Below are 13,402 nucleotides of genomic sequence, written 5' to 3' on the forward strand. Positions count from 1 at the left end.
TCTCAATAAATTCTTCATCCTATCGTTTAAAATACATCACCAAAATTCATTTTTTATATTTTATATATTGACTTTTATAATATATCATATATCAACTTATCTATTTTTTATTTATATAATTTAAATATTACATTTTTAATATTTTGTGAAAAAAAATAAATAAATAATATTTACATTTGTGCACAATCCACACTACATGTAGCGGCAACACTATAAAAAAATTGAAAATAAATATGAAATGCATCATCCGTTGGGTACACTTTTGGACAAAAACCCAACGGATGCTCTAAGGAAGGGAAACCCCCAACGATACTCTGGGAAATTTTTTATTTAATTAAAAAGAACATTGTTATATGTACTTACAATATTATTTATATTTTTATTTACAACACTCATTTTGCTATTTTTTTTTAAATTCAAAATGTAAATTTCCAATTTACGACCTATACACAACTCTAAAATAAATAAAATAATATCTTTATTTTTAAAAAATAATTAAAATTAAACTCATCAAATCAAAAGCAAAAGTCTAAATAAATTTTAAAAATATAATTTTACTAAATAATTATGTAAAAATTGTGATTGAGTTGTCATGACTCATGACCCACCGCCAATGCAAACTTTCATCTACCGCAACAGTAACAGTCACCCATGAGTAACCATAGAAACCTGGACCAATAATACTCTTTACTAGGCTGATACTAGAAACCAATGAGATTCTCCACGAATTTCAATCTAAAACGAGAGAGAGAATACATTTCCATTTGGTATGCAAACAAAACCAAGAAAAAACTCTCACTAAAGCAACACACACAGCAATGTGGGGGTCGACCAAATTCTCTGATTAATTTAGCCTTGTCCCCAAAACCAGGCCCAGCTAATCCATTTTAGCCTTATCATCCCAAATCCAGTATAATAAACTGAGTTAGCCATAAACATCCAGTAGCATTACAATCTGGTGGCAGGAGCCAAGGACAAGATTACTTGAAGAGTTGGGGATTCAGCCAGTCCCTGCACAAAATATAAACAAATAAAAGGCATATCACCGAGCGAGTACAGTTTCAATTAGTAACAGTTAACTACATAACAACATAAATTGGAGGTACAAGAGACGTGGAAGACATGGGTCTCGGCTCTCACTTGCTGATATCATCAAGGTGGTCATCAAAATCTACAACATCCTTCCATTTTTCAGTTGAAATATAATCAAGTAGTACTACATTTGCTGATGGCTCCCGAATGTTCAACTGACTGCTTCCATCAGATCCTGCGGGCTTCCAATTCTTTGATGCATCCCTCGTGTAGAGCTGATTTAATGAAAAGTAACATACAATTACAAGTAAAAAACAACATATGAAATTTTGGTCAACGGAAATCTAACAGACGACTACTCATCAAAAAGAAAAAAAATCCAACAGAAGGCACCACTTTGAGAAAAAGACAAGAAAGTAAAACACTATCAAGCAGAACAAAGAACAATAATTCCACCAAGGCTAACAGACAATAATAACAGCAAAGTTATTTCCAAGTTTTTTAAAACTTTTTTTTTTTTATTTATAAGTGTTTTTTGAAAACTCAATTATATAAACCTTTTTTTATAAGTCCTTTCATATAAATCATCGCCTGGCAATTTACCTAAAGTCCAAGTTCCTAATCAGCAGCATACACAGTTAGAAAGGAAATGACCTTAAGATCATATACACCTGATCGGAATGAATTAGTTACTCCAAGACCAACATGCTGCTCTGGACAGCACCATAACTTAATCACAATCAAGGGAGAATAAAATGTCCTACCAAGCCCGCCCGCCCATCCCACTCCCTCAAAAAAAAAAGAAGAGATAATACAGGTGGACAGTTGGAATTGATGTAGAGTGGCACTAGAGATGGTCTGAAGCAGCTATACAAAAGTTAGGATCTTGAAGGAATGTAGCACTTAAAGATGGTCTGATGCAGCTCTTCAACATATACAAATAGCCTCTATCAAATTGTTTCCAGGGCATATCAATTTCTCTCTAATAAGGTCTAACAAAATTTACAAATGAGGCAAGTTTGATTCCAGGCCAATTTTCGCAATAGCTTTGACATTATATCTTAATCTGAGGTCACTACGTGATCTGATAACTTCACTCTTCCAAATGTTCATGCACCGTACTTATGTGTATGATCAAACATACATGGCGCTTTTTGTTTTTGAAGGGGGAGGGGGTGTGACTGGAACAGGGTGCCATGAAAGCGGAAAGTTTCAGCTTCTTTTTCCTCCAATCACCTCTGCATTCATGCCAGGACATGAGCTCTTTCTCTAAAGCATGTTAACAGGCAGAGTTTTGCTGCAGCAAGTATAAGCGAAAATAGGACATTCAATGCAACACTAGTGGGTTGGGGTGGGGCTATTTCAAGCAAGTTTATTCACAAGACAACTTCTTCTAGGGAGTGACAGAGTAACTTATAAGGACCATATATAGTTAAGTTGTTCACATCATATATACAAATCACCCCACCATTGCCAGAAAGTTCCGCATATACCAATCAAAGCCCATCACCACAGCAATAAAATTTCATATATGCACATAAATCAATTGCACAGTTTCACAATGTTGAAACATATCATTACTTTATATGTTATTCCAATCGCAATGCTGCAACATCATGCACTATATTTAATATTTCTGCCAATGGTTTCAAATTTGGCAGAATATTACAAACCATCCACTATCCAGAGAAAAGCCAAATCATAGTAGACTGGAGTACATATAAATTTTCAGAGCATCAAATAAATCTGACTCTAAAAATGATGTATGATTTTGATTTAAACAAATACTTCAAAAAACCTAGTGAGCCTTTGTAATGACTCAAAGAGAGCTCAAGCTAAATCTAGATTTATACTCTAAAAGGACTAGTCAATGTTATAATTGGAAATCCGGGACAATCATAATCCGTAAGAATTTCTCCCTTCCAGGCAATATAAGATCTCATTTACGATCCTCTCGATCTAAAGCTTATTTTACTTATAAATAAATAAATAAATTTACAATCCTCTCATACTAAATTTCATCATTAAATTCAGGATGTCCTCGTCAAGTCATTCCATTGTATGTGGCACAACTCAAGTCCCATAGTTCTGATAGATTGACTTTATACCATTTGTAACAACCCAAAGTAAGGCTATACCACAACTGAACTTATATTAATCATTACTTTTTTTTATTAACTTATATTAATCAATACTATAATTGGAACTCCTTAGAATCATTATAAAACACAATAACTTCTCTCTCATTAAATGTGGGATCTCATTCACTATCCTCACACATTAAATCTAGGGTATTACACCAATGGATCAGATGATTAATTCAATTTTTTTTTATAAGTAGATGATTAATTCAATTTAAAGCGTGATAAATTGAAAGTCACTTGGTTTTACATTAGAAGCCATTACAAAACTATAAAAAGCAAACACACACCTTTACCAATGCAAAAGATGGAAAGTACCGACCTGCATTACTGGGCTCCAGTCCCTACTCTTTGGTAAAGCTTCAAGCTTTTTATTATCCAACTGCGAAGAATCAAAACAAAATGGGATTGAAATAAAAATACATAAAACCCAGCCATAAACACAAGGAAAAAAGCAAAATTCTAAAATCTGTATATCAATCTTTCTTATCACATACCAAAAGAACAGCAGCTTGCGGAAAGTACCGGTAGATGTGATCACCAATATTCTTGGCGGCACCGCCAAGCTCGTAATCATCATACCTCTCATTGGCATGAAAATAACCCACAATATTTATTCCTTTTGCGGCATAATGCTCCTCTATCTACAAAAAGAACCCAACCAGGCTAGAATTCAACAACAACAAAAAAACCCTATTTTTTTTCACATTTTCAACTAAAGTTCCCAAAGAAACCTTTCCTGTTATAATCAAAGAAATAAAGCCGCTTTTTGTGGCATTGTGAAAACTAGGATAACAGAAAGTTATTTCCACCCAAAAAAAGAAACAAAAAACAAAAAGAACAGAGCCTTGAGCCTTTAATAACTATACAGAACCGTAATTACATAGAATTGAATATCCCTAAACTAGCGACTAGCGTCCTCTAGATTTTCGACCAGGTTAACGTTTAATTAATTAATTCTCCGTTTGCTCTTAAATCATTATGACGCAGTAGGCTGTATGTTAAACACTGAATTGGAAAATATGAATCTATTTAGTTCAATAGTAATAGTTAAGATTCTAATATACTGTGAACTTTTGCACCTGGAGCTGTCCTAATCCCACACATACGAAATGGAAATATAAAAAATGGGCTTTCAGATGAGTTTGGGAAAACCTTTTTCAAAGAAAGATATTTTATTTAGTTTTTCATTTTCCCAAAAATAAACGGATCATAAACCATGAAAACGCTAGAGGAAGGGAGGGGGAGAGAGAGAGAGAGAGAATCGTACGAGGAGGAGGGAGATCTCCAGCTGAGGGAGGAGACCTATGTGGGAGTGGAAGAGAGGGACAGAGTCGGTGATCTCGACGACGTCGTTTTGGGGGAAAACGCGACCAAGGAGGAGGCCGTTGACGGCGGAGGCCTTGTGCTTTAGGGCATGGAGGATAAGCTTTACGTATGCGTCCTGTGCGATCTCGTAACGTGAGTCACCGCCCATGACTCAGTGAGTTACTGAAACAATCGCCGACTCGCTTACGCGAAAGAAAGATTGGAGAACTTGGTCAGGAGGCAGAGCCAGACAAGTTTGGTGGTGCTCACTGCTCACAGGCACCGCACTGGCCTAGAATATTTGCAGGAATCTTCTGAAGATCAGTACCCACGACGTCGTTTATATTCCGGCTCCATTATTTTTTGTTGCTTTCTTTAATTTTATTTACAATGATGATCAACAAGGAAAGACTTATAATTGTTCTATAACTTAATATTACTATTATTATAAAAAAATTTTAAAAAAAAAGTGTTATTATTTGGATTTTTCAGATTTGAAGTTGATATTATAACATCACTCTTTTAAAGATAATGTAGTCTTGCAATAATAAAAAGAAAGAATCCCTCTGAAGGAGAGGTCTTGCCCTCCAAGCCAGCCATAGTGCTTTTGGGTTAAGGGAAGACTGACTTGATTGAATCGATCAAAGACAACCCAAAGTACACAAAGGGAGAGCTGTATTTTGGTGCTAAAATAATATCATCTTCTCCATTTTATTGAAAATTAATAATATCTATTTAATGTATTTGATTTGATTATTATACAAAGTAAAATGAACCAAACACTCTTTGGATTAACATGACAATGATCCTTTCTTTTCACATACCCTTTGGATTGCTTGTTGCTTACCAATATAGTAGAACTAGAAGCACGAAGGTAGTCTATCCATGGCACTCTTCAGTGGGACTTGACTAAAGAAAAACTCTACTTACAATCAGGTTGGGAAATACCAACGTAGCCGAATGCATCTTTCAATAATTTTTTTTTTTACATTTCTACTCTGCCTCCCTCAGTTTGATTTACCACCAAAAACTATAATTCATTTATATGAAGACCCATCGTCTTCTCCACGAAGTCATCATCCCACGAAGCCACAGCCCGCCACATCCCATTCTTTGTCTTCTCCACAGTCATTCTTCGTGGTCTCCATGAACCCACAAACACCCTATTGGAAATTAATCCTTGATTTCATAATTATCCACAATGTTCCAACTTTATACTTAGCCATGAAGCAAGCTGGGAATTGCCATGGTCCATAAACGTCAAAGGTCAAAAGAAGAATTCAAATTTGATTTGAAAACTATAGTTGTATCTTTTATTCTTAAGTTTTGCCTATAAATAGACTATGAGTGTATGCATTGAAAGATATATATATATATATATATATATAGAGAGAGAGAGAGAGAAAGAGATCTCAGATAGTGAAGAAAAAAAAATTGAAAGATTTACAAAGTACTAGAAACTCTATTTTTGTGTACTTCATAAAACTCAATAAAATTGTTTGGTTGTTCTTTAATTCTTACTCCACTATCAGCGGCAAGACCCAACTATGGCCGCTGAAGAACAGAGGTTTTGTAGTCTCGGGCTAAACTTGCTGTCACGATCTTCCTCCGAGGATCCCAAAATACCCAGTACCTCCCACAACAAGAACCTTATGCTTTTTGTTGCCATTATTCCACCTTGACGAAAGAGCATGTACATGATGTATGTAAGATAATTACCAAGTCTTGTGAAAATGCCTGGCAAAGTATAAGAAGAGCTCGCCAGAAGGCAATGGATATAGTAAAGTAATTATATTCACATGCCCCAAGGATGATCTCAAGAAATTAGAGAGAGGTTGATGAGCTAACCAAAAAATTTGTTAAGTCCGCAAAAGATACATGCAAGTCAAAGAAAAAATATCTCAATCGTTCTTTTAAGTCTGATATCTTCTCAATTTTTTTTTCAATACCGCTACATACAAACGCCACTGCGCAAGCAGCATACAATCGGCGAACGTGGCATAGCTTCTGTAAGGAAAAAAACATAAAAACAAAAAGGCGAAAGTAGACCTTTCAAAATGTTTCTCTGCAAATCAACCTTATTTTTGTAGTTAGAAAAAGATGAGAACCCAAACCTATTTCTTACAAAAACCACAAATCGACCTTCCTCCGAAAGGCATTTATTTCCCAAGAAAATAATACCCATTTATTAGATTCCATTTGGCAATGAAGAAAAATGCTGGATTTCATGATTAACAGATTTCTTCCAAACCCATTTCGAGTATTTCTCCCAAACCCAGTTTTCAGATTTTGTCCGAGTAAACCTTTCTCTTCATTTTTTTCTCAACCTTTCCAGACTCTCTCCCAAAAAAAGCTCTCTCTTCCAAGCTGATTAATTCTGTAGATGGTGTACCATTGTACACTTTCTTTGATCTCGTTACTTGCGTGGTGCTTTGGACAAAAACTTTCGTGGTGTTGTTCAAGGTCTCAGATCGTTTACTTGTGTGGTGCTGTGGTCTTTGAGTGGATCTGTGCTCACCCATTTGCCTAGGTCATCTTCCCTGTGAGTCTTCGGCTTCACCTCAGCAAGATGCCCAGCAAACGGTGCGTCGACTCTCTCAAAAGCTCCTGGATTTAAACACTTACGACTGGTAGGAGAGGTTGGTGTCCGGGATTTACACATCGTTGTGGATGAAATTCATGTTTCTATGTAAAAAAAACACATAATATTGCAAGTTTCTGAATGCATAAGACTTGGTCGTTGCAGAAAGAATTTTTCCCAGAGAGTGATTGTGCAATATACCAGAGGTTATCTCCATGACAAATAATTACACATTTGTGAGTGATCTTTGTGACTACTAATTAAGCATGAAGAACTATAGATCTAAAGAAGTGAAAAAAAATGGAGGAGAGGCTCAGCAGAGCACAGCCTGAGAGTCAATATGCAATAAAGTTTCGTGAGTTTAGATGGTTCTGAGGAGGCTGCACTTCGTGCGTGGAAGGTGCATAAACAGAAATGCAGAGAGAGCATGAGGGAATTGAAGAGGAAAACTGATGAAAGCCTCAATACGGTACGCTCCAATTTTTCAAAACGCAGCGTTTGCATTTTTCCACATCAGTCGACGTTTTCGCACCGCTTGCATGAGCCGCTTGTACTCAGCATTTTTCTTTTTTTCTTTTTTCTTTAAAAAAATAAATTATCAAAATCACGTCATCCAATTATACAAGATTTCACAAGGGCAGTTGTACGCAGCATAATTGTTTGACCAAAACTGTCAGTGATTGGAAATTGACAATTAATTACCGACAGTCCAAGTTATAACATGCATCATCCTCAAGTCCCATACAGTACATATATACATACATGTCCTTATTACGAGTATAAATTGTGAAGTTCAAAAGTTTTTATGCCCTTATTCAACGTCACGGCTCATTTTTAATAAACACACTTGAATTATATAATATCACTCATATTTTCCCACCTTAACAATTAGGGCACATTGGATAATGAGAATTCTCTTAAAAGTAATTAAATAGTTTAAGTTAGAATGTTTTATTAAATTTTTAAAATAAAAACAGAAAAATTAAATAAAAATATTATATAATTTAACTATTATTTGAAATTGATTTTTGTTTTCTAATTTTAGAAAAAATTATTATTTTTTATGTTTTATTTAAAAGTTTGAAAAAGTTGTACCAGAGGCTGTTATTAATTTCTAGTTGTATGGATATAAAACGTATTAATTTAATGTACCTTATTGCAAGATGTAAAACATATAGCAATTTTGAAGATGAAAATGTATTTAACCTTACTAATAAAACAACACGTGGACCAACGATCCGAAACTATAATTGATTCATCAATTTTACGAAAAGTAACAAGAAAAGAAGGGACAAAAGAATGTGAGAAAAATGGAGGCAAAGATATGGACCAATTAATAAATCAGAGATTAAAATCCAAGCTCCACATTAAGTGAAGATAAAAAGACGAAATTGACATGATTTTCACTGCTAAATTTGGGATCCCACCAATAATTTGACGATATAAGAGCATACCCCGCACAGCAGTTGAAAAAAAATATATCAGACACTGAATCTGTACGTTGGCTTGGTATGAAGAAAAAGTTCCAACATCAAGTTTACATTGGATGGATATTAAATTAATGCCATACCATACACCACTTCATTCATTGCATGTAAAAATATCGGTCCATTGCACAAGGCAACTCATAAAACCCTAATTTGAGGGTTAAAAGTATATAGATGATGATGATGATGATATGATCCTCCCATTAAATAATATACATCAGTGTCAATTTTTAATGATATGATGTTATATAAGATGAGAACACTAGGTATCTGTACTCTTTGGGTACTTAAATAAGGGCTCTGTTCTGAGTCAAAAACACAATTGTTTGCATATCTAAGTCTGTCTATACCCCAAAATAATATCCCCCATAAATACAAACTAAGCCACAGAAGACATTTCTATCTACACTAAACAGCAACGGATCCAAAATGCTAACATAAAAAATAACAGGCTAAACAGATACCAACAACACAATGCCCATCTAGATCAAACTAAAGTAGATTATAACAACAAAACTTAAGATGGCTATATAGTCTAACAGTCTACGAAACATGCTAAAAAAATATTACACTAAAACACGACTTTTGTAGATTATAATAAACACCACATGAGATGGTCGGTCTATTAGTCTACATAACATGCTAAAATGAAATTACACTAAAACATGATTTCCATAGTAGACGACAGGCTAATCTGAATCAATCTATAAGTTTCTCTATGCCATACAATGGAAAAAAGGCTAGTAGAACTCTTCTGATATTTAAAGCTTCCCCTCTAGCAGTAAAAGGGGACCTCTAGTAGTTGCAAGAAGGTATCTATCAATGCATGAGAAACAAAACTAGAGGAGCCTGTGTGAAAACCCTTCATTTCTACTTCCCACAAGGATGAAACTGACTACTGCATTTCAATTCTACCTTGCATAGGGGTGATACCGACTACTGCCACTATAGCCTCCCCTTCCATACATCCCACCTGCTCCACCATAACTAGAACCAGGCCCAGAGTCATAACCAGCACCATAGCCTGAACTGCCATAACCACCGTAGCCTTCACCCCCACGACCATATCCACCTAAGCCACCTCCATAACTGCTACCAAAACCACCACCATAGGGTCCATAGCGACTAGAATAACCAAGGGAAGATTCACTTCGGTAGCCACCTAAGCTACTGGCTCCAAAACCCCCATAACCACCCCCAAATTCTCCACTACCACCTCCATAACCATATCCACCACCAATCCTACTGCCAAAACCACCCGGTGTCCTATAGGGACCAGGACCATACCCTCCATCAAAACCTCCATAAGAACTGCCAAAGCCACTGTAGCCATCATTGAAAGAACGAGACCTAGAGTTGCTACCATATGCAGGGGCAGGTGGTGGGTTTGAGGATTTCTTTGGTTCAGCTTTCTTGATCTCCACCTACAACAAAGCAACTTAGTTAACCTAGGTTCTGCTGCATAAACTACCATGATAGCCCTTTCCTGAGAAGGTCTATACCTGTAACAACCTCCATCTAAATTAGAAGCAATTAAATACAACAATTTCTTGATTAAAAAACCCAAAACCGAGCAAATAAAAACCCTTAACATATATGTTATAAATATATATGGAGAATGCAATGATGCATGCTCCATGATAAACAATAACTGGTTTACATGCTGAATTATTAGACTCCACCTAAACAAGCTCACCTGGGTACCAGCCATTTCAATCATATTTCCATTCGATAACATTTCATCTACAACTTCATCATTGTCAAAAATAATGAATCCAAAGCCTCGAGATCGCTGCGTTTCATGATCACATATTATCTGGTGTTCCACCACTTCCCCATACTTGGAGAAGAAATTCTTGAACTCATCTAAAAAATTAAACAAACTAATTAAGTAAAGATGAGAAAAGACATGCTACATAAACTAGAACACAGCATGCATTAATTTAAAACCTTCACAAAGTAAACAACAATTTTCAATCAAGACATAAGGCAATAACATAAACTAATAGCTCTACCTTCGGTGACTGAAGATGGAATGCCACCAACAAAAATCTTCTTTGTTTTGTAATCCTTTGATTGCCCTTGGCCTTTTGGAATAGTCCTCTTTATCTCAACCTGCTCATATTTGACTCAGTTAGCAGAACTTAAGTTTTCTAAAAAACAATTACTCCATATAACATATAAATGAGTCAAAGGCATCATAAATGCACACACGGATATTGACATGACCATACCACATAAGACGGCAAGTGAATTTTGTAGATCCCATTCAGGGGACTGACATGTTTTCTATTAATTCCAACTATATAACCTCACTACAACAATAAGAACCTAAGTTATTTTTGGTTTTCAAAGTCTCATCCAATCTATGTATTTTAACCAATAAAACGTTATTGGTTCACACTGCTTGGTACGATTTAGAAGTTTATCTGTTGGACACTCATGCTTAGGTGCCACTCTTGTATATGTCCCATGTACTTGGGCTATGCCTATTTATATCCTAAAAATGTCCTTGTTTTACTGATCAAAAAAATAAAGACAGAAGTTGATCTGAAAAGTCTATTGCTAAATGACCTACAGTGTGTGGTTTCTAAGGAACCAACTACCAAGTAAAGAAAAATTAACTAAAGATCGATATTAGGGAAATCAAGCGTCAAAATTTTTTCACAAATTTTTTTTTATAGAACTCTATTTTCTCCTGATGTTTTACAGCAGCTAAAGTGTGAGCCCATCATCCATTCCTGCGGGGAAGGAGGAGAGAACATATATATGTACAGCAATATATGATTAAATGATGATGTTCTATATCATAATATAAGGGAAGCATTAGATAGACACCGTCACCTGTTTCCCATTGATGATATGGGTGTCTTCAATAACCTTGTCAACTACTGAAGGATCAGCATAGGTAACAAACCCAAATCCTCTAGGCTGATTAGTGTACCGATCCCTCATTATCACAGCATCAGTTAGTTCTCCATATTTCTCAAAGTGGTTCCGAAACGTCCCTAATAGTTCCAAAACACAGCCAAAAAAAGCACAACAGAAAGAAAATGGGTAAGATATATATAAACTCACAGACAAAATTCCTAGCTTACTAAGGCGCTATCCAAATGTGATCTGTTAATCCAATTACATCTACGGTCACATACTTCATCAAACCAACCCAATTGAGGCAACTCGTACGCAAATCACCCAAGAGAAGCAATATAGGTATACAACACCTTGCATACATCAATCAGATCAACCAAATGAACAAAAAAAGGTATAAATTGCACTGCACGTATAGCCATGTACAAGCAGAAGGCTTCTCCTGCTTTAAGTAGACCTCTTCTTCAAATTAATCTATAAATTTGTGAAACATATAATATCCAGAAAATCGGTTTTAAGTTTCTGGAAACAGTTTTCACATTTTAGGTCTTCAATTGAAATAGAAAAAACAATAGAAACAGTGTGTAAAAGAACGAAAAAACTTACCAAAGCTCGTTTCTTTGTGCAATCCTCCAATAAAAATCTTTCTGCGTTTCAGAACACAGACATAACATAATGTTAGGAAAAAAATAAAGAAAACAAACAATTCGTCCCGTCTGGTCCCCAAGGAAACGCAGGAGAAAATAGAAACCAATCAGGAAATCATATCGATCCAGAATTTTCTAGGGAACCAAACGGAATTTAAATAAGACAGAGAGAGAGGGAGGGAGAGAGAGAGAGAGAGGAACCCAGGACTAGCGCCATCGCCTGAGTGCGGATTATCGCTCCTGGATTTCGAACCCATTGCGTCTGATTGGGGTTAGGACTTTCTCGAGAAAGAGAGAGGGAGAAATGGAAGGATCGAGAACTTCGGATTAGGCAATTGGGGGAAAGAGAGGAGGATGCTTAGGGTTTTTGAGGATAAGTGAGAGGAGAATATAAAAGGAGGAGGTACAGCTTAAATCTCTGATTTACCCCTCCTTGGAGAGCTAGTTCCATTTGTGTCCCACTACGGCACTACCCTCCCTCTACATTTCAGAAATGTTTGTGCTATATAAGCTTTGTTTTTAAGGAAAAGGGAGTTTTATTATTAAAAAATAGTAATATTTATTATTAAAAAATTAATTTTTTATATGAATTTTATATTTATATATTTTTTAAAAAATATACAATATTTACTTATTTTATGATTATAAATATCATTTTTTATTTATTTTTAACAGCTATTTGGAAATTGGACGTGATTATTTCTACATGTACGAACTTTGTCCCATTTTATTAGTTTTTTTTATTCAAATCTTAAATTTTATAACAGTCACCATTTTAATAATTGATACATCCGTAGGTATGATTATTTGAATAAAATCACAAATATAACTAATATTTTGTTTTTTACATATTAAAAAAATATAAGTGATGTCGAGAAACATATCGTATCAGCTAATAAATAGTGTTTTTAATTTTTATAATTAAATGTTGACATATCAAACTTAGAAATAGCACAATTCCATAACATTTTTTTTATTATTATAAAGTTTACATAACATATTATACTAAGCTACATCATTTGTTAAGTTTGCTTTTATAAATCTAGTACTTTTCTTTTCCTTTAGTCAATAAAAACTAAAAAGTAATGGAAAATGCTATATAGAACCTCATTCATAACCGTATTTGACAAATTTTAATAAAAATAAATAAATTTCTTAGAATATAGTGACTTTTATTAGTGGTTGCCAACTATAATTGTAAAATAAATAAATAAAAACCAAAAAAAAAATTGATGAAAAGTTGTCAAATGAGGGGTAAGTAGCGTTACCCAAAAGTAAAAGTAATGAATAATTATTCTCATCAGCTACTATTCATTATTCCATATTTCACATTTT

At 34.8% G+C, this 13,402-nt stretch overlaps 2 protein-coding genes across 2 annotated transcripts; both read right to left on the bottom strand.

The window, feature by feature from the left end:
- Positions 1–670: 670 nt before the first annotated feature.
- On the bottom strand, positions 671–4,863 carry LOC108994741 (ER membrane protein complex subunit 8/9 homolog). Its single transcript, XM_018970069.2, has 5 exons — positions 4,444–4,863; positions 3,671–3,817; positions 3,496–3,555; positions 1,141–1,307; positions 671–1,011 (listed from the first exon to the last, which is right to left on the bottom strand). Exons 1-5 carry the CDS (start codon positions 4,648–4,650, stop codon positions 981–983), a joined length of 612 nt encoding a protein of 203 aa, XP_018825614.1. The 5' UTR covers positions 4,651–4,863; the 3' UTR covers positions 671–980.
- A 4,217-nt stretch (positions 4,864–9,080) lies between these two features.
- On the bottom strand, positions 9,081–12,443 carry LOC108994752 (heterogeneous nuclear ribonucleoprotein 1). Its single transcript, XM_018970077.2, has 6 exons — positions 12,269–12,443; positions 12,027–12,067; positions 11,394–11,557; positions 10,565–10,664; positions 10,246–10,415; positions 9,081–9,973 (listed from the first exon to the last, which is right to left on the bottom strand). Exons 1-6 carry the CDS (start codon positions 12,322–12,324, stop codon positions 9,461–9,463), a joined length of 1,044 nt encoding a protein of 347 aa, XP_018825622.1. The 5' UTR covers positions 12,325–12,443; the 3' UTR covers positions 9,081–9,460.
- Positions 12,444–13,402: the final 959 nt, after the last annotated feature.

The sequence above is a fragment of the Juglans regia genome, chromosome 9 (genome assembly GCF_001411555.2).
Source record: "Juglans regia cultivar Chandler chromosome 9, Walnut 2.0, whole genome shotgun sequence".
NCBI classification, from domain to species: Eukaryota; Viridiplantae; Streptophyta; class Magnoliopsida; order Fagales; family Juglandaceae; genus Juglans; species Juglans regia.

Coding starts and splice junctions, on each gene's coding strand:
- LOC108994741 (XM_018970069.2), bottom strand. CDS start 4,650: ATGGGCGGTGACTCACGTTACGAGATCGCACAGGACGCATACGTAAAG. Junction 3,818..4,443: donor TGGAGATCTCCCTCCTCCTC/GTACGATTCTCT, acceptor TTCTTTTTGTAG/ATAGAGGAGCATTATGCCGC. Junction 1,012..1,140: donor CACCTTGATGATATCAGCAA/GTGAGAGCCGAG, acceptor TATTTTGTGCAG/GGACTGGCTGAATCCCCAAC.
- LOC108994752 (XM_018970077.2), bottom strand. CDS start 12,324: ATGGGTTCGAAATCCAGGAGCGATAATCCGCACTCAGGCGATGGCGCT. Junction 11,558..12,026: donor GCACAAAGAAACGAGCTTTG/GTAAGTTTTTTC, acceptor TGGAACTATTAG/GGACGTTTCGGAACCACTTT. Junction 9,974..10,245: donor TTGAAATGGCTGGTACCCAG/GTGAGCTTGTTT, acceptor GCTTTGTTGTAG/GTGGAGATCAAGAAAGCTGA.